Source organism: Gadus morhua, chromosome 14 (assembly GCF_902167405.1).
Source record: "Gadus morhua chromosome 14, gadMor3.0, whole genome shotgun sequence".
NCBI lineage: Eukaryota > Metazoa > Chordata > Actinopteri > Gadiformes > Gadidae > Gadus > Gadus morhua.
Genome location: NC_044061.1, coordinates 22,805,616 through 22,826,108, shown reverse-complemented (window position 1 = coordinate 22,826,108; position 20,493 = coordinate 22,805,616). Strand labels below are relative to the sequence as shown.

Here is a 20,493-nt window from a genome sequence, read left to right as displayed (position 1 = left end):
ATACCCCGAAGTTGTACCTTACTGCCACCATGTGTCCAATTGTTGTTACTGCTACAGACGAATGCGATGGTTTTACCAGATCTCGCGAGAAGTACTAGGTCAAGCGTAGAAATAAATAGCTGGAGAAGATAATTACGTTATTGCCAAATGGGGACCTATCTCGAGTCACATCCTATTTTGTTATGAAGAGTAAAATAAACATCAAAAATCCTAAATATTAAACCTCTGAAATCCAATTTCTGACGTTTCCTGACACCGCCTCCTTGGAAGTGACGTCACTTGCGCGGGAACATTTGCCGGGGTCTTCCACACAGTTCGTCGCACACTATTTGTTGTTTTATGTTACCACCATGGATCCGACTGAAGTTGAATTTCTGGCAGAAAAGGAGATTGTGAAGATAATCCCAAACTTCAGCCTTGATAAAATATATTTAATTGGTGTAAGTACATTTTACGGTACATTGTTATTGTCAGAACAGCAGTCAGAATACTACAACTAGTACTTACTCACTTACGTTGATCGGATCCTAATAGGGAGACCACTTCATATTTTGAACCGATTAAAGGTAATGCAATTTTGAGTAAGTCAGTGTTAACAGTCAAGCAATGTACAGCGGCTAGTCCTAACGTTATATTTTAGATCAGACGCAGTAGAGCATGCCATCGTATTTAACCTTACATTACAATACAAGGCTCATGGTTACCTTATTTATTGTGTCATGTTTCCGTGTTATCAGGGGGATCTGGGGCCCTTTAATCCTGGCTTACCTGTACAAGTTCCCGTTTGGCTTGCTTTGAATCTGAAGCAGAGACAGAAATGTCGAATATTGCCTCCTCAATGGATGGATGTTGGTAAGATGCACACAATTAACGTGGGGGGCGTCACCAGAATGAAAGGGAGTAGGCTACAATCAGTAGTCGACCGGTCAATTAAGCAATCATCTTACTGTTGGCCCTAAGCATTGCCCAATGGAAGAACATATTGGTTACCGCGTCATTTTGTAGTGCTTTTAGACCTACTGCACCACATTTCAAGCATAGTTCACACACACACACACACACACACACACACACACACACACACACACACACACACACACACACACACACACACACACACACACACACACACACACACACACACACACACACAGATACTTGAAACTACATTGTAAAATCCAAGCATCTTATTATATTTGGCAGCAGATGCAAGTAAATCATCATTTGCCAAGAATACGTTTACAATGACATTCTTCATGTGCGGTCCGCAGACAAACTGGAGGAGGTGAGAGAGATGGAGAGGAAAGAGGATTCCTTCACACCGCCTCCCAGCCCGTACTACATGGAACTAACCAAGCTCCTTCTGAACCAGTGAGTAAACCTGAACACACCACCTCGCTACTCGGGTTCTCCCCTGATGTCCTTCCCCTGACTAGTCCCGTGCCTCACTGTATCCATGTTCCTCATGTATTTTGCGTGCAGTGCATCTGACAACATTCCCAAAGCTGATGAGATTCGGACGCTAGTGAAGGACATTTGGGACACGCGCATCGCTAAGCTGCGGCTCTCAGCGGACAGCTTCATCAGCCAGCAGGAGGCCCATGCTAAGGTGAGGAGCCCTCAGTTTTCTTTTGCCGTTTAAGTATTGTGTATGTTACTATTACTGTCCTTTTTTAAATAATTCAATATGATTTATATTCACCTTTTCATTATTGCTAGCAAGCATTATTATCTGCTTGCTATGGTTTTAATGGTGATGTAATCTGGTATACAATCTATTATTTTTGTGCTGGCCAATATTTATGAAAATGTCTAAATCAGGATAGTGGTCGTCGGCACATAGGTAGAGGTTAACCCCAGTCGCGTGGTTCTGATCTTCTCCTGTAGCTGGACAACCTGACGCTGATGGAGATCAACACCACGAGGAGCTTCCTCCTCGGCTCTCTCAACTGCATGTTCAAGCTGCGCTCCAACATGCAGCCTGGCACCAGCACGGGGAAGGGCCCCGACTACTGACCGTCTGGAACGCCGACGGCTGGGTCGTCTGGGTCTGGCAGCGACATGGTGTGTGAAGAAGTGACATGGATCTGTTCTGAGCTGGTCGGAAACTTGGTTTCTGTTTTTAAAGGGGGGATATTATTATGCCACCGGGGGAGAGTGTGATTAGCCATGACAAGTCGTTTGAAAATCAGCCTTTTTCTGCGTTTTTGTGACATCACAAGTGGGCATGTCCACCTAGATGTTTGCTGGATAGACTAGCAACATTTGCTAGTCCACTGGGTAGGCTGGTAGACTGATCTATCCAGCACACATCTAGATGGACACACCCACATGTGACATCACTAGGATTTTAAAACGGCTTGTGATGGCTAATCACTCACACCTGGTGGCATAATATCACCCCCTTTAACAACCAGAGGCATAGGGATGGCTACCAACGGGTTGGGTGGTGTTCCCTGGACTGGTTGATAAGGAAGATGCGTCTATCTGCTGTGCAGGATGTAATATGTGGAGGAGATGCTGTACCTGGACTCAAACATCAGCATGCTTCCATCATGTGCTTGGGTTTCTTTTTTTATGATGGATGTTTTGTGTAGATATTGGAAAATGAATGAATGTTATTTGACTTGTTAAAGCTTTGGTACTGTTGCATCATGTCCGCAAGCAAGTGGATGGCAACAAGTATCAAACAAATAGTTTAATAACATTGAATCTTTGCTAAAATGCTCAATCAATAAATGGAATTTAATAATGGCTATTTGGTTTGTGTGTATTGAACAGCATGCAAACAGAAATGAGAATTCTCGCTTTCTTACAGGGTAATGAGAATCTATTGATTTGACTGCTTAAAATTATATGGAGGGTCTTTGACAAAAGTTTGAAAATTGTTTGGGAACGTCTTACCATAGAAGGATCGGACAATTCCTGGATCGCACAACTACCAAAACACACCAGCAAAAAACAAAATGACACTTTGAAATATTTTATTTTTGTCTGAAATCACAGCCATATTCATAAATACCTAATTACTACATTCAACAAAGAATATATTACATTACAAGGAATTCAAACAAGTACATTTTTTTTTGAAAAACAGAATTTCACAGCATCTAGACATCCTCCACTGAGTCGGGGGCTATTGCGCAGCGTGCTTGGACTGAAGATGCAGGAGTATGGAGACGGAGGCAGGTCAGGGGGGGGGGGGGCGGGTCAGGGGGCGGTGCTTACTGCTCTGCCCGCCGTGCTCATTGGCAGCTCACCTCAACATGAGTGCTCCCGACTAATCTGATAGGCTGTGTGCTCTTTGCTATGTTCTGCTTCATGACATAAAAAAATAAAACAACGTTCGACCGGTCTGAGATAAGGTTGGGTGAGACATGGGTCACAGCGTGGAATCGTGTAAAAAATACCTCTGTTAGTATCGGTAATGTGATATGAAGTGTTCACGATTATGGTTATTAAAAAATAATGGGGTCCATCGTGGTTTAATCCTGGGAGTCAGAGGTACAGTCCCACGATAGATTACCGACTTGTAGTTCGAATCCCACACCCTTTGACTCTGCCCTGAAGAAACCCCCTGGTCCAGTCAGCTCCTACAGAGCAGTCAGTGCTGTACTACAGGGTGGGGTTGAGGGAGGGGGGGTGGTACTAGGGCTGGGTGGAGGAGGGGGGGCGGGGCAGGTGTCAGGAACAACAACCAGGGCCGGTCTGAGTGCATGTACAGAGTTCCAGTGTGGACATGCTGAAGTGCCTCATTAGGGACACTGACACTCCATCCACCGCGCAGTGGTTCGGCCAACAGAACAAGGATGGGATGGAAATGCAGTAGCTTTGAGTTGCACCTCAGAGGCCCCCAGCATGGAGAACAGGTGAGGTCCTTGAGATTTGATAACGATGTTGGCAAACAAGAACCTTTGGATGACGGATCAAGGTGTCTCACGCTGGGGGGAAATGGAGGGAGCGGATATTTACGACAGAATTGACACCAATGGAAAATGGGGACAGAAATAATGTGAGTTGGCCGTCATGGTTGGAATCCTGGTTGCATTGGCAACCTAATTGAGACTTATTATAAATTGAGGATCCAATATGGTCTTACAATTACCCTTTTTTTGGCACACTCCTTATATGGCTCTGGCAAAGTACCTAACCTTGTAAGGCATAATATGCCACCTCTAATTATACACTGTGTTTTTACTATTTTAATGATGATGACATTGAAGTCCAGTGAGTGGCGATTAATTTGATACCTTTGGACGTGGCTGTAGGATTTGTTCAGTAATGGACTATTGAGTGTCTCCCTTCATTTAGACAATAAACAAAAACAGGCACCAACGAGAGGAACCCTCGCTAGGGTTGGGGGGGGATTCGAACCTAGAGGCACATAGTGTGGGGAGAAGGGGGGGGTTCAGCTCAGTGACCTCTAAGTACGCTTGGCTGAGCTCAGAGACGGGGGGGATGAGAAGGGGGTTAGGGTGGGGGGGAGCTGTAACTGGGTGTCAGATGCACAGAGTGCTGGAGAGGAGGACGACATGGAGAGTAGAACGTTGTACCCTATTTCTCTCTCCCACTCTCATAATGTTACCTCAACATGAGCTAGCCAGCAGCAGTACACACACTAGAAGCAGGGCTTTATTGACCAACCCATCCCACCCTCAAAAAAAGCATTAACATATATAAAAAAAATGGCAGGCTTTTTTTTTCTTTTAAAAGAACATTGATTAAGTAATAAAACATACAAAATTCTTTTAGTCTTCATATTATATACAATACAAGGCTCAAGCACCTTTTTAAAATTCTTATTCTCAAATTTTTCTATTTTGAAATAAAACATTTCCTTTATTCTTTCCAAAAATGTGCATTTTTTCCTAAGTTCTCTCCTTAATGTGAACAGTTCTTTGCCGCATCAGAGTACCGACATTGGTAGCTCTTCACGCATTCTTCTTAAGTGCATTTTCCAGTTCAAAAACTAATGCGGCCCCCGTGACTCCGTCAGTCTGATGGGCCGGGGACATACTTATGCTTTTGGTGATGTGGGGACTGGGGGGGCTGGGGGGGGGGGCGTGGTCACCCGCTCATGGAGTGGCTCTTCCTATTGGCAGAATAGTCCTTGTGGGCGTGGCTGTGAGAGCAGTAGGGGCTGAAGCAGGGCATGATTTACACTACATTGAGAAGTTCGGTCGTGTGTGTGTGTGTGTGTGTGTGTGTGTGTGCGCGCGTGGCGTGTTCTGTGTCCGTAGTATGTGCATGCGTGGTTCTCCTGCTACTCCGGCCCAACACTCTCACGGATCCCAGGGTTCGGGTGAAGTTGGCAGACACAAGTGGCTTGTGGCACCGTCCCTGGCTGGCCGTGACCCAGAGACGGTTTGTCCTTCATCGTTTGGTCCTAGTGCCCCCCCGTGCATTCGCTCCCGTCTCCCCAACGTCGATTCATCCACTGAACCGGCCAGCCAGCCAGCCAGCTCCTCTTCAGTCGTCGAGCTACGTTCACAACATCAAGGCCATAAAAAATAAACTCTAGGTGTGTGTCTGAGAGGAGGATGAGGAGGAGGAGGAGGAGGAGGAAGAGGTGACAGCCGGGGCCGGGGCCCTTGGGTGGGGGCCCGTCAGCTCAGCAGAGCGGGGTCACCTGGGTGGGTATCCCTTGTAGTGGCCCCCTCTGGGCCAGTGTGTCTGTGGCAGCGTCAGGCACTTCCTGAAGTGCTCCAGCTCCGCCTGCAGCTTCTCTCGCTCCAGCGCCAGCTTCTGCCTCTGGGACATCAGCTCCTACACTCACGACCAGACGGGGTCAGGAGGGGGGACGACAATACACCCAGTCAGCACTGTGGTTTGGTTTGGAGGATGTTGGCTCCCACCGCAGAACGTGTCTCAACTTCTAAAACGTTGTGCGAGGCTTACGCTACATCTAGCCATGCGACACGCAACGCTATGTTGCACACGTTTGTTATGGCTTCACAGGTACACTGGCAGCCGCTCACGCACACACACACAAACACACAGACATTCGCACTCACTCACACACACACACACGTGCATGCAGGCACACACACACACACACACACACGCGCATGCAGGCACACACACACACACGCACATGCAGGCGCACACACACACACACACACACACACACACACACACACACACACACACACACACACACACACACACTCAGTGTGTAGCGCCTCTTACCCCCATGCTGTGGGACAGCTGCTCAGCCGTCAGACTGAGGTTGTAGTTCTGAGCTTCTAGCCGCCGGCACTGGCTCTGCAGCACCTGGCGCTCCACGCCTTGCTCTGGGAGAACAAGGAGACACAAGCGGTGCAGAAGAATGAGGCCCCCGCTCTCTTTCTCCGTCGCCGCACAACACAGGAACCCCTTCGACGCGGATTCTCCTTCCGTGTGTTTCACTGTCTTGAATGCCGAGGGGTGTCTCGCGAGCACAAAGCATCCACACTGCCCTCTAGTGCTCGTTCATCATAGAGCATGACACTAGTGGCGCCAGATTAAAATGCAGCTGGTTGAAATAAAACGGTGGTTAAAATATTACGCATTCAGGTAATCAATTGTAGACGGATACCATGCTTTTTTGGGGGGCGGGAAACGCATTTTTCACCAACAACACATCTACGCTGGCGTCCAAGTGCCTTACCTTCAATATAATCCTGATAGGCTTCGAATATCGACTCGATCCCCTGCCACTTCGGCGCGGGGGGCTCCTCTTCCTCCTCTTCTTCATCGGAGTCCTCGGGGCCGGACACGTCGGGCCGGGCCCCGGGGCCCTCGCGGTGCGGGGCCATGGGGAAGTGCTGCCCGTTGGGCTGGGGGAGGCCGTGGCCGTGCGGCGGGGGGTGCAGGTGCTGCACCGAGTGGGCGAGCGAGGAGTGGGGGTGAGCGAGGGCCTGGGACGCACGGCCCGGAGCACACTGCAACTCGGGAATGTTGTAGCGCACCGAGGAGTCCTGGGGGTGGGAGGACTCGGGCGCTCCCGTGACACCGCCTGTGGGGAGGGGGGGGGGGGGGGGGGGGGTAGGGAGTTAAGACGCTGACGCACGGTGGGAAAGTCCCGGCTTTCTTTAACAAGGGCTTTTTTTTCCGCCCATGCAATAAGCTTTGTTGTATGTTTGCTTTAACTCTGCTAAATCTCTCACTATTAGACTTTCTACAATGCATTTCTTTTTCTTTGCCTATGTTTCCTTTACTTATCTATTTTACTTTATTATTTCTAGGTGAAGCACTTAGAGTCTGCCTTGTGTATGACAAGTGCTACATAAATAAAGTTGCTTTGCCTTGCCTTTGGGGTCATTTATCCAGGCCTATCTTATGAAACAATAATTTTTCTACGTTGCATGATAGACCAACCGTCACTCTAATGAAAACAAATTCTCGACCCACTATGCAAATCCAGAGTCAAATCCAGAAGCCTTTATTTTATTTTCAAACTGGTGCACAACCATACACCGGTTCACTCTCCCAGAGGCATGCGTGCTTGTGGTGTTGCCCAATTTGACCGTGTTTGTCATTCCAGGAAATGTTGTTCCTCTTTCTCAGAAGCGGCAGAACGCTGGTCCGGAAACACATTGATGGTCTAATTAAGCCCCGAGTCTAATTATGCCCACACGTCTAATGAAGCTCAAAAAATGAAACAATCAATGCATTAATTAACCACGCTACGGGGTCAAGTGTGGTTACCCTACTCTCGCTGAGCTCCACATAAAAAGGCATTGAAATGAACCGATCGAATCACACTCGCTCGGGGAGTCAATGATAAGAGAACCAGTTCATTAATGCCGATCTGACTGAAAGCTTAGCCGTGGTGTGTTACTTAAATCTAGGAATGTGTTGCAATTTAAAGGATTGAGAGTGTGATTAGCTGGGTTTTAGTGAGCGGACCGATTGCAACCTTGCGCCTCGATGCAAGGTTACGATCTTTGAGAAGCACACGTCAGGCCCTCGCGGTGGACGCAAGGAGGGTCCGCAAAGACGTAACGGGTCCGTAAACCCCCTTGTGTTGCGTCAACGTGGAACCATCATCAGCCCTTAAGACCCCCCGCCCCCCCCAAGCGGGGGGGGCGGGGGGTCTTAAGGGCTGATTATGGTTTATGGGTAGCTGCCGACCGTACCTTTGTGTTTCTGCAGGGCCTTCTGGGTGGACTGCAGCACCGACTCGTGGAACTGCTGGGCGAACTCCTCGGGCGTGAAGCTGTCCCAGGGCTTGGAGCGTCCGTTGAGGCCGGCGGGCCCCTCTTTGGGCTGCATGGGGAGCGGGGCCGGCAGGCTGCCCAGCAGGTTGCCGCTCCTCTTGGGCGGGGGCCCCCCCTCGCCGCCGGGCCCCCGGGACTTGTCCGGGTAGACGGACGGGGCCAGGGGTTCCTTTGGTCTCAACGTGTCGCCGCCCAGGGGGGCTTTGGGCATGCCGCCGGGGGACGGCAGGCCGTGCGCGGGGGAGGGGCTGTGGGGTCGGGCGCCGGGCGCCTCTTCCGATTGGCCGGGAGCCTGGGCGGTGTCGGATTCTGTTGCCGGGGGAAACACACGGGGACGGGGTGAGCGCCAGGATGCACGGTCGGTTCAGGTATGGAAGGACATTTACATAATGGAGCACGTTCACTTTAGATGCTCCGGCAGATTAAAATGTATTAATAAAACACACACATGGAGGTGTAAACAATGTATGTATTTAGCCTGTTCCTTACCGGGCGAATGTGCTGGAGGGCTTTTACACAGAGGATGGGTAGCATGCCTGATGGTATCTAAGGTAACACTCTTTTCTTTAATAGCCTGAAGCAGCACCACTACCCTTTCATTGTCTGAATGAGAGGAAAGAATGGATGCAAGACAGAGGGGCAGGCAGGGATGGTAACAGAGAAATGGGGAGAGGGAGGTAGAGAAAGAGAGAGAGAGAGAGAGAGAGAGAGAGAACTTGTAAGTCTCTTGTGGTCTTGGTCCCAGCTGTGTATACCCAATACAAAAAGGCCTTAAGCACTACACTATCGCCTATGAGAATAAAGACGGTTTTCAGGAGGTGGAGAGAGTGAGAGAGTGTGTGAGTGTGTGTGTGAGTGTGAGTGTGTGTTTGTGTTTGTGTAAGAGAGAGAGTCGAGAGAATGAAAAGGATACTGTGCACATGCATCTGTCAGAGCATACATTTTGCATGAGTGTGTGTGTACCGAAACAAGACACACACAATTATACCCGCCAAAGGTAGACAAAACTGAATGAGCAGCCAATGCATAGTGGCTACCTGCGTAGTGCGCGCCGAGTGCTAAGTGCAGTCAGTCAAGCTTACGTGATCTCTGACCGCGCATAATTAACTCCAGGGTAGAATCAATACTCCTGCATAACTAAGAGCTAAAGAGGAGCAGGCCTCTGCAGTAGAAGGGATGGAAGGGTTCAAGTAAAGGAACATAACCTGTCGGTTTGCTAGTCACAGTTTGGGGGCGTGTATTTGCATTCTTTAATACATCCATGTTTAGGAGACGTCACTTTTTTGAAGTCGTTTCCTTGTTCGATAACTATAAGTAGGCCATCACTCTTGGTATTCAAAACTAAACTGTTTTGAATGCCACAGTGTGCGTTACAATTAGTGTGACACGATTTGACACTGATAAGGTGTTTATGTCCCTATCCATTTCTGGAATGGAAAGGCAAAAAGCCGTTTTTGACAAATAATGTACAAATCGTCAATTCTGGATACCTGACTGAAACAAAAACTGTGACCCTAAAACCGTGATATGAACAGAACCGTTCCACCCCTCGTATGTGGGCACGGTACCTCTGCTTGCCGTGGTATGAACTACAAACTTCATAATCACCTAGAAAAACGGACGAATCAACTAAAAGGAGTTTTTAACGGCAAAATTGGTTTCCGGGATCACGCTAAAGGTCAACTTCAATGTCAAAAAGATATGACCTTGCACTCATGGTGATGCAATACTCATAATGCGGCAGAGAAGCCATATGTGTGTGTTGGTGTGTATCCGATAGTGTGTTGGCATGTTTTTGCGCGCGTGTGCCTTCTCATGTGTTTCAGCGTGCGTGTTTCTTAGCATGTGGTTCAGCCAGCGTGTGTGTCAGTGTGTCAGCAAGTGTTAGAGTGTGTTAGCGCGTGTGGGCTCATGTTAGCATATGCTAGCGCCTGTTAGCTTTTGCTAGCATATGTTAGCTCATGTCAGCGTCTGTTAGCTCATGTTAGCATATGTCAGGCCATGTAATCATATGTTAGCTCATGTTAGCTCATATTAGCTCATGTTAGCATATATTAGCTCATGTTAGCATATATTAGCATATATTAGCTCATGTTATCTCATGTTAGCCAGCTCCGGCACGGACTGGGGCCCGTACCTCTCCTCTGCTGCGGCGTGACGTGGGACAGGCTGAACATGGTGAGGAAGCGCTTCTTGTCCTCCAGCTCTGGCGCGCGGTCCATCTCCTCGGGGGTGAAGCGCGTGCTGAGCGGCGGTGGCGGCGGCGCGGCTCGCTTGGCGCTCAGCGCCGGCGGGGAGGGGCTCCGCTCCCGCAGCATCCTCCGGCGCTTCCGGCGCTTCTGCTGCACCAGGTCGTCGCGGCGACCCACCGTGGTCAGGCCAAACACGCCCAGGAAGTCCAGTTTCTGGAGCGGAGGAAAAAAGCGGGGAAGGGGAGAAGGTGGGGATGTCACATTAATACATTGCAATTTTAGTTGCCATGGAGTAAAGCAACACATACATGTAGTGTGTTCATTTCATGCAGCGTCGTATCCTGAAGCAATTCTCGACTCGGTAGTATTTCAGGATTTCCCTAAAGTCCCCCAAACAGTCATTTGTGCTGTGTGTGAATAAAAATATAAGTAAAAAATGTAACACGGATGGCTGCCTTCGTAATAAACGCTGCGGTCTCTAATCAGGTATCAGAGGTCGTGGAGCTCTGCCCACGGACTCTGAGACTGCTTCGCGTTGTGAGCTGAAAATACCGTGCTAAGGGCTAAGCTATCGCTCCGTGTGTGCACCGCGGTCCCGCCCCGGGTGGGGCCGGTGAAGGTGCCCTACCTCCATGGAGTCATCCAGCTTCAGCGGGGGCTGCTCCGCCACCCTGCGGAGGTGGCCTCGCACCTCCTCCTCGTCGCTCTCGTCGTACGAGTCATCCAGCTCGTAGTAGTAACCTGCAACGCGCACGCAAACACACACACACACACAATCAGTACTCACACCGTTATACATGACCTCCGTTTTGTGATCCCCCCATGAGAAATGTTTCTATCTGTTTGCTTGTATGTTTGTGTTTGTATATGTGTGTGTATGTTTATGTGTGTGTGTGTGTGTGTGTGTCCGTGTGTGTGTGTGTGTATCTGTAGTGTCTGTATCTGTGTGTGTGTGTGTTTGTGTATCTGTATCTGTGTGTGTGTGTGTGCCTGTGTGTGTGTGTCTGTGTATCTGTATCTGTGTGTGTGTGTGCCTGTGTGTGTGTGTCTGTATCTGTGTGTCTATCTGTATCTGTTTGTGTGGTGTGTGTGTGTGTGTACGTGTGTGTGTGTGTAAGTGTCTGTATCTGTTTGTGTGGTTATCTGTATCTGTGTGTGTGGATCTTTATCTCTGTACCTGGATCTGGATCTGTGCGTGTGCGTGTGCGTGTGCTCGTGTGTGTGTGTGCGTGCGTGTTCTGAGCTCCACCCACCCTTCTCCCGGGCCTCCTTCCTCCTCCTCTCCTCCAGGTCCAGCTTGCTGACGGCCCGCCGGTGCTGCTGCAGGAACTCGTCGAAGACCAGCGGCGTCTCGGGGCCCGCGCCCGCGCTCGTCAGGCTGGTGGACCCGCTCAGCCCCAGCCCCAGCCCGGGGACCCCCGGCAGGACCACCGCCGCGGGCCCCTGGCCGTGCCGGCTGGGGCCCTGGTGTCCCGGTGCGAAGGCCTTCATGCCGGCCACGTGGGCGGGGCCCCCCTTGCCGGCCCCGCCCACGTCGCTGTACTGGCTGGAGAGCGACAGGGAGGCGCGCTGCTGGCTGAAGAACGACTGGGTGGACTTCTCCAGCTCCGCCAGGAAGGTGCTGGGCTCGGGCAGGCCCGGCGGGCCCCGCGGCGGGGGGTACTTGTCCAAGACGCCCCCGTCCCGCCGCCGGCCCCCGTCCTCGTGCTTGACGGAGGAGGGGGGCCCGGCGGCGAGGCGGCCGAGGTCGTAGTGGACGGGCCCCGAGGGCTCGTGGCTGCGGCGGGAGTCGGAGGACGTGTCGATGAGGGAGACGGGGTTCCATAGCGTGGCGGGCGGGGCGGCGTGTTCCCGGGGCGGCTGGGGCGGCTTGGGGGAGATGAGGGGCGGCGGGGCGCCCAGGTGGGACAGGAGGTCTCGGCTGCCGGGGTCGTGGTGGTTCTGTAGAGATCTGTCGGGAGACAAGAGAGAGGGAGGGGGGGGGTCACGTTGGGTCTACCCAACCGGGAATCAGGGTATGTATACGTGTGCGTATGTATGTGTATATGCATGCATGGGTGTGTGTGTGTGTGTGTGTGTGTGTGTGTGTGTGTGTGTGTGTGTGTGTGTGTGTGTGTGTGTGTGTGTGTGCGTGCGTGTGTGTGGAGCTGTGTTATCAGGCGGAGGCAGAGTAGCCTGGAGCAGAGAGAGGATGTGGCCCAGCCCCACTATCTATCCTCCAGATATACAGAGCTGCTTTTGATCTGCAGGGCCCATTTTAGTATGACACGCACGCACCCATGCGCGCGCACACGCACGAACACACACACACACAGGGGGGGGAGACAGGGGGAGTTCAAGAGGAGGTCTAGTGTGGGAGATGCTTGGTAGAAATGACAGGCTGCTCTGACAGCTGGCAGAGACAGAGACGTGTGACTGACACAGGTAATGGAGATGGTGACGGATCACCACGGAGGATGACAGAAGCAGTGGAAATGTAATAAAACAGTCGGGAGTGTACGGAGGGCGGCGGCGGCAGTGGAGAGGGACGTTTAAAGACGGGAGGAAGAGCGATGGATTGCCAGGAGAGGATGACAGGACGGATATGAAGGCAAGTAAAGCTTCGCAGGACATGGACAGGAACAGTGAATAATACGGGGGGGGTAGAGAATCATTGTAAATATGCAGGTTTAAATAAAGCCCTGAGAGGACGTGTAGACCTCGATCCTGATCAGGCTCGTCAGTGGCACCGCTAAACGCCGGGCCAATCAGATTACGGCCCTGGCCTACTGGTTGCGTTAGTGTCTTTGCGGTTGCATGTTTTATCTGCAATCTGCAGCCCCGCGGCTCTGACTGTACTGTCGTGTTACCGATAGCCGACATGTGTATGGTCCGCGCACTCTGGCAGTTCAGCATTAACCCTGGTAAATAATCCCCCCCCCCCCCCCTTCTGCTTAATCTCCTGACGCGTCCACACACAAACACACTGTCACACACACACACACACACACACACACACACACACACACACACACAAACAAAGTGGGGTTTATATGCTTAACCAGGTATGGTGAGGATTAGCCTTTGTCTTGATGAGCTTTTCTATACCCTGCTCATCCACTCTGAACGGGAGTGCAGCCAGTGGGCCCTGCACCGCGCATCAACGCCTAAACGCCCTGCCGCTGTGATCCTGTGTGCGTGTGCGAGTGTGTGTGTGTGTGTGCGCGCGCCAGGCGGGACTGAAATAGACCAGACCCAAAAGAACAAACGCCACGGTTTCTGACGGGGTTCATTTGTTTCCCCGGTCCCGCCTGAACACAGCCTGGCCTGACAGCCTCTGAGGGAACCCCAAAGAGTGCCCCGGCGGGACGGCTCTGGCAGCACCACAGTCAACCAGACGCCCCCGTGTGCATGGGCGTGTTCAAGACAAGAGAGGGAAGAGTTGGAAGAAACTAGTATGTATGCGTGTCGCTGTTTGCGTGTGTGTTTGTCTTGTGTGCGTGTGCGTGCACAGGTGCGACCGGACCTGTATGCGCCCGTCCTGTGTCGCTGTTTATCTCTGAGTGTATCGTGTGTGTTTATCGTGTGTCTGTGTGTGTGTGTCTATCGTGTGTGTGTGTGTTTAGTGTGTGTGTGTGAGTTTAACGTGTATGTGTGTGTTTATCGCGCGCGTGTGTCTAGTGTGTGTGTGTGTGTGTGTTCGTGTGTGTGTGTGTGTGTGTGTGTGTGTGTGTGTGTGTGTGTGTGTGTGTTTATCGTGTATTTGTGTGTGTGTGTGTGTGTTTACCGTGTGTTTATCGTGTTTGTGTCTGTGTTTATCGTGTGTGCGTGCCTGCGTGTGCTGGTGTGTGCGCGCCCTCACCTGTGTGCGTCCGCGCGGTGCTCCGGCGCCCCGTCGGGCCGGCCCAGGTCCAGGTGCTGCTCCAGAACCTGCTGCCGGAACTCCGACACCTGGTACTGCCGGTCCTCCTTCTCCTGCCGCAGCTTGCGTTGCCGCGCCAACCAGCGCTCCTCCTCATTGGTCCGCTGCAGCATCATGGCCGACGTGAGGGCCGTGCCCACCCCGCCGGGCCCCAGGTAGAGGCCGTGGGCGGAGACCAGGCCCGGCACGCCGTGGTGTGATTGGACCATCGCCGGGTGGAGCCCCGGCGGCATTGGCTTAGGGGCGGGAAGGACCGCCTCTTTGGATTTGTCTGCGGAGGAGGAGGAGGAGGGGGGGGGAGGCAGACGTAAGGACTTTGTTGGGAAATGACAACGAATGAACGGCACAAGACAGAAACCTAAAGCAGACAAATATCTTTGTCTGATTGGCAATGCTTTTAACACTACAACTGTGAAAAAAGTACAGCAATGACACGTGTAGGAACCAGGGCAGAACGATTTGGGGAAATAAACAAATTGTGATTATATGTGTATTATATAAAGTTCCATATGTTCTGTATGATTCACGAAACATAATAGTGACAATGTTTTCCTTTACAATTTGCGAATCGCGTTCTATGACATTGCGATGTCGGTGAGATTAGATTAGTCGTTCAGCCCTCGTGGGAACAGCGGTACGTGTGATCAGCGGGCTCCAGGGCGACGAGGTGGGCTTACCGGGCCGGTTAGGGGTGAGTCTCTCTGGCTTGCTCCGCTCCTCCTGGCCCCGCATGGCGTGCAGCTCGGCCAGGTAGTGGCTCTCCATGGCCTTGGCCACCTGCAGCTCCTTCTCCCGGAGCGCCCGCTCCTTCTGCCTCTCCATCTCCCGCTCCCGTTCCCGCTCCTTCTCCCGCTCGCGCTCCCTCTCGCGCTCCCGCTCCCGTTCCCTCTCGCGCTCTCTCTCCAGCTCCTTCTCCCTCTCCCTCTCCCGTTCGCGCTCCCTCTCCCGCTCCTTCTCGCGTTCCGCCTCGCGCTCCCTCTCTTTCTCCCGCTCCCGCTCCCGTTCCCGCTCTCGCTCCCGCTGCCGAATCTCGTCCTCCAGCTGGAGCCTGGACGGGAAGGATGGAGAGAGCGGAACGCCACCGTTAAGAGTCACACAACACCCACACCCACACACACAAACACAAACACACAAACACACACCACGGACAGCAGGAGTTCTATAGGCGCGGGTCTACAGGGGATTGGTGTTTTTTTTTTCCTTGCACAGCAGTCACATGCGTTACCTCTCGGACAGCCTCTCGGACTGCAGTGCGGACAGGGAGGGGTGCGAGAGGTCCCCGGGGTAGCGCACGCCGGGCAGGTGCATGTGGACGGCAGAGGGGTGTAGGGGCGGCAGGCCCCCGCCCCCCGGCAGGGAGTAGAAGGGCGACCTCAGCGCCGAGAGACAGAAGGGGTCGTCCATCCTGAGAGGGGGAAGGGAGGGAGAGAGAGAGAGAGAGAGAGAGAGAGAGAGAGAGAGAGAGAGAGAGAGAGAGAGAGAGAGAGAGAGAGAGAGAGAGAGAGAGAGAGAGAGAAAGAGAGATATAAAGAGAGAATAAGTGAGAGAGAGACAAAAAGGAGGGGGAGAGAGAAAAGGAGAGAAAGAGAAGGAGAGAGAAGGAGAGTGAGAGAATATAAAATAAAGAGGTCCCCGTGGTGCTGCAGTGCCTGCTTCATTAACCTGTGTGCCTCCAACTCCCAGAGGAGCTCCATCACCGGCTCTTCCATCTTCCAAGGAAGAGACAGTCCCTGTCAGCCCACCTCTATTAGTACACAGCAGCCTCACACGCCGCACACAAGCACGTGTATGTGTGTGTGCGTGCGTGCAATGCTACGTGTGTGTGCGTGTCATAGATGGCTCGTCTCATTAAATCCATTACAGAGGAGTGTGTTGACGGGTGCTGCAGTCCTTTGAGTCCGTTGCATAGCCTCAAGGAAGCACACAAGTACACACACATGGTGTCAACACACACACACACACACACACACACACACACACACACACACACACACACACACACACACCCGCATTTCAAACAGCTAGCTGCACTATGCTGTACACGATCCACCACAAACGCGACGCCTGCAGAGAGATCACAGGCAGGACGGGCGCGCTTGGTTCGCTCACCTGTATGGGGTGAAGGAGGGGTGGGGCAGGTAGCTGGGGTGGTAGTAGGCGGCGGCGGCGGCGGCTGTGGCGGGGTCCAGGCCCATAGGCAGGGAGGGCATGCGCATGGCCTCCTCTGCGGTGGCATAGGGTCGGAAGCCGCGGAGGTACTCCTCGGGAACGGCACCAGGGGGCAGTCCGTGCAGCTGTCGGGGCAGGCTGAGCACCGCAGAAGAAGAAGAGGAGCAGGAGGACAACGCAGGGGATGAGTGCACAGGGCAACGGGAGGAGGCTAACCACACAAGTCAAGCTAGGGCTGGGCTAGCTATCGAAATGTGATTTCAACTTGGATTATAGCGTCAAACGATTAACAAACAGATCTTTTTTTCATTAAATGTTTTAGAAAAATTGCAGAGCAGCTGCAACATTTTGGTTCTCAGTTACAAAGTGTATTTTTGGTGCGGAATAAATGCATCTTGTTTTCTCTATTTAAATCAATCTTGATTTAAATAAAGACCAAAATAATCGTGATTCAGACTTTTTCTCCATAGTCGAGCAGCCCTACGCCAACCTCCTAGAGAAGCGTTCATCTCTGCACGAGGTGTGACTCATAACTGCGAAGACTCACTTGAGTGGTTGGAAGCGGGAGTCCTGCATCACGGCGCCGGGGCTCAGCCCGAAGGCATAGGGGTTTCCCAGGATGTGAGCAGGGACTGAGGGCCCACCCTTCTCCTGGGAGAGGCCCCCCTCACGCTCTCTGCTGGCCCCACGGGGGCCCGACTCTGACTGCATGGAGAGAAAAAGATAGAGAGCGGAAGAGAGAGAGGAAGAGAGAGAGCAAGAGAGACAGAGAGAGCGAAAAGGGGAATGAGTGGAAGAGAGAAAGAGGGAGATGGAGAGATTAGCCATTGTTCCTGAGGGCCTGTGACCGCCACGGTTGTCCATGCTCATGGAGCCCATCCTGAGAGAGAGGAAGAATAGGCCTGTTTGTGGAGCCCCAGCCTCCCTCCAACTGCCTAGCTTCCTTTCACAGTCTGTCACACACACACACACACACACACACACACACACACACACACACCCTCTGTGAAAGGATCTGATAAAAACAAAAAATGGGAACCTTGAATTGAACGGTTACGGGAAGACAGCTGAAGGAGGAAATAATTACTAAGCAGCCACCAGTTTCTCCGCTTCTCGCCTCGTTTCGTTGAGCAGCCAGCGCCACCCTTATGATCAATGTCGTACAACAGCGAGTCCGCACGGAAACAGACTTTGATCCAGCAACAAAGTGTGCATGTGTGTGCGTGCAGGAGATGTGCCAGTGCCACTGTAACATTTACCGAGAGAAAACAAAGGCCACACCAGCATTTTCCCTCCATCTCTCTCCCTCTCATATCTCCCATTTGGCTGCAAGCCTGAGCTCACTTATCCAAATCTACAACAAACACATAAACACACAACACACACACACACACACACAAACACATACACACACAAACGCCCAGCAGGAACATTCAACATTTGAGCGGCAAACAAAGGTGTCCTGCGGAGGGTGGGAGTGTTTCTCTCTCCTGCTTTGGTTTCTCCCCCCCACCACCGGCGCCGATAAATGCAATCACAGAACAGAGACACATGCGGCCCCCCGAGGATGAAGAGGGGCTGGGGTAATGGGGATACGGGGGATGTTTCCTAGCGGGGAGGTGACTCTGTATCATTGGCTCTGCAGAGTTAAAGAGTAGGCAGCGGAGAGAGGGAGGAGACGGGAGAGGATGAAAGAGACTGCGGGCAGTTGAGAGAGGAGGAGGAGGAGGAGGAGTGCAGGAAGGTCTTGCCCCCTGGAGATTAACCTCTGCCTTCCCTTGGATTAGAGAGACCTTCTCACAGTCGTGCTGTCCTCTCTCTCTCCCTCACTCTCCCTATCTCTCTCCTCTCTCTCTCTCTCTCTCTCCTCTCTTTATCCCACTCTCTCCCTTGTTCTCTCCCTATCTCTCTCCTCCTCTCTCTCACACTATCACTCTCTCTCTCACTCTCTCCCTCACTCTCTGTGTCTTCCTCTCTCTCTGCCAGAGATAAAATAAATCCCATTTAGTGAGCTATTGCTTCCAGGCTCTTGTTCTGAGGCCACTGACCCGGACCGACACCGGTGCGCTAAAACCTCATATCGAATGCTTCTAATGTTTGGGCCTCCATCCCTTGCCGTCTTCCTCGAATGCCCCCCCCCCCCCCCCCCCCGACCCCTGTCCCATCCCTCACGCCCCAACTCAGCATCACCCTGACCTAACTCCCCCCTCCCCACCCCCACCCATCTCCCTTTCTTTCAAGCAGTTTAACGTTACCATTTGCTCCTTGTTGTTTGTTCCGCTTCAATGGGCGGCCTGGCAGTCTCCTTGCATTTGCCCTCTCCCCCCACTTATTCACACACACACACACACACACACACACACACACACACACACACACACACACACACACACACACACACACACACACACACACACACACACACACACACACACACACACACACTCCTAACAGCTTTGTGCGCAAGGGGAAAAGGTGAGCTCTCTGTACCGATGAGCAGCCGGGTGGAAAAGTGGTTCAGATACGTCAAAAGAAGTCAAAATCACACACCATCTGGGAAAACACAAGACGCCGCCGCAGCCCACCGGCCCGCCTCCGGCCCCCCACAACCCCCCGTTTCCTCTAACGATGGATGGGTGGCCGTCTAGAAGCGTCAGACCAAAATCTCAAAATGTTTGGCTGACCAATATCCAGTAAATTGTGCACTCCTTTAACACGAGAGCCACTGTAAAATGAACACACACGTCACGACAGCAGGGCGTTTAACAGGTAAGTGGGCATGGACTTACTATTGCAGATGCTGTGGAGTTCCTCAAGAGGTACAGTATGGTAGAAAACACAACAGGCTACAGGTAGCTAGCCAATAACAGGGGCGAGTGAGGATTACATATGCTGCAGATTTAGTATACAATAATATGCAGTCTAATTAATGCAAATACGGTAGCAATAGTTCTGTTACGATGTGCTATTCATTTTATGCCAAATGCAATTCATTTAACACTGTAAGATTTGTTGGAATCGTGCCACCTGCTCTATAGGAGGTGAAAGAACAACGTTTAAACTGCAATAAAAGATTTACAATCTACTATCCCTAAGAGCGCAGACTAATTCAACGCCAGAATATATTTCTGAGCTAATGCGACCGCTTAGATCAAATTAACAGACCCAGCTAAACAGAAAGAAATCTGGACTGATTTTTTATATATATATATTGCTACATGTATGAGTGTTATTTCCGTATCTGATTCAATCTGAAACTGTGTGACTGAGATAGGTTGGCGCCACTAGTCAAGAACATTACCTGACTGTTGTTCTCAGAGTTTCACTATTGTAGGTGTCGAAGGTCAACAACACATACGCACGCGCACACACACACCGCAACGTCAACCCTGCTCGACTTTTCACACGGAACAAAATAAGATCATCTTCAAACAAGACTGACAAAACACAAACCACGTGAATGCATGCGTGGAAACTCCCTGAAGCATGCATTCATTAATAAGTGTCTTCACGCAAGCCATCCTCTAGGGGGCTTTGCACCCTTTAGCTTGGGGATGGGAGACCCTGTTCATCCGGGAGGGCTCATTTACCCCTCCTCAGATGGAGCTATGAATCCAAATTGCCAATTAAAAAGCAATTACAGACGGCAGTGGGAACAGACTCCTGCAGTCATTAAAGCAAAATGCCAAAGCACTGTACACACTCCCCCCCCTCTCCCCCCAAACCCTCCCTACTCCCCCACGCCTTCCCTGTGACCCCCCTCAGAGAGACACAGGCTCATATCTCAGCGAGAGACACACTAATCAACCCCTCTTATGCATGGAATACAAGGTTCAGATGTTTGCACAAACACACGCTTTTTGGGATTTGCAGAATGCAGCTCCTGCATATTCTAGCAGTGTGCCTACTTATCCATTCGTCGTGTGTTAGTGTGTGTGTGCGTGTGTGTGTGTGTGGGGGGGTATTTGTGTGTGTGTGTGTGTGTGTGTGTGTGTGCGTGCCTGTGTAAGGCGGGTCGAGGCAGACGGAG

General features: G+C 51.7%; 2 protein-coding genes across 5 annotated transcripts in view; one reads left to right on the top strand and one right to left on the bottom strand.

Moving 5' to 3' along the window:
* Positions 1-147: 147 nt before the first annotated feature.
* On the top strand, positions 148-2,754 carry gins2 (GINS complex subunit 2). Its single transcript, XM_030377223.1, has 5 exons — positions 148-440; positions 738-852; positions 1,272-1,371; positions 1,483-1,609; positions 1,888-2,754. Exons 1-5 carry the CDS (start codon positions 351-353, stop codon positions 2,014-2,016), a joined length of 561 nt encoding a protein of 186 aa, XP_030233083.1. The 5' UTR covers positions 148-350; the 3' UTR covers positions 2,017-2,754.
* A 213-nt stretch (positions 2,755-2,967) lies between these two features.
* The window catches only part of gse1b (Gse1 coiled-coil protein b), a 64,946-nt gene continuing 47,420 nt past the window's right edge, over positions 2,968-20,493 (bottom strand). For 3 of the 4 annotated variants that reach the window (XM_030377214.1, XM_030377215.1, XM_030377216.1), the window contains exons 4-16: positions 17,011-17,168; positions 16,404-16,601; positions 15,520-15,699; positions 14,972-15,342; positions 14,235-14,565; positions 11,647-12,344; positions 11,022-11,134; positions 10,339-10,606; positions 8,691-8,804; positions 8,121-8,510; positions 6,650-6,997; positions 6,190-6,293; positions 2,968-5,766 (exon numbers count right to left, since the gene is read on the bottom strand). In XM_030377214.1, the coding sequence (XP_030233074.1) occupies positions 5,626-5,766; positions 6,190-6,293; positions 6,650-6,997; positions 8,121-8,510; positions 8,691-8,804; positions 10,339-10,606; positions 11,022-11,134; positions 11,647-12,344; positions 14,235-14,565; positions 14,972-15,342; positions 15,520-15,699; positions 16,404-16,601; positions 17,011-17,168 (3,414 nt within the window). In that variant the 3' untranslated portion in view covers positions 2,968-5,625. The remainder of the gene's footprint in view (positions 5,767-6,189; positions 6,294-6,649; positions 6,998-8,120; positions 8,511-8,690; positions 8,805-10,338; positions 10,607-11,021; positions 11,135-11,646; positions 12,345-14,234; positions 14,566-14,971; positions 15,343-15,519; positions 15,700-16,403; positions 16,602-17,010; positions 17,169-20,493) is intronic. The other variant, XM_030377217.1, reaches the window with a different exon arrangement.

What these genes read in the sequence shown, in the direction of transcription:
- gins2 (XM_030377223.1), top strand. Translation starts at nt 351, where the DNA reads ATGGATCCGACTGAAGTTGAATTTCTGGCAGAAAAGGAGATTGTGAAG. An exon ending in TCCTCAATGGATGGATGTTG is followed by an intron (nt 853 to 1,271) that starts GTAAGATGCACA and finishes TGCGGTCCGCAG; the next exon opens with ACAAACTGGAGGAGGTGAGA. An exon ending in AGCAGGAGGCCCATGCTAAG is followed by an intron (nt 1,610 to 1,887) that starts GTGAGGAGCCCT and finishes CTTCTCCTGTAG; the next exon opens with CTGGACAACCTGACGCTGAT.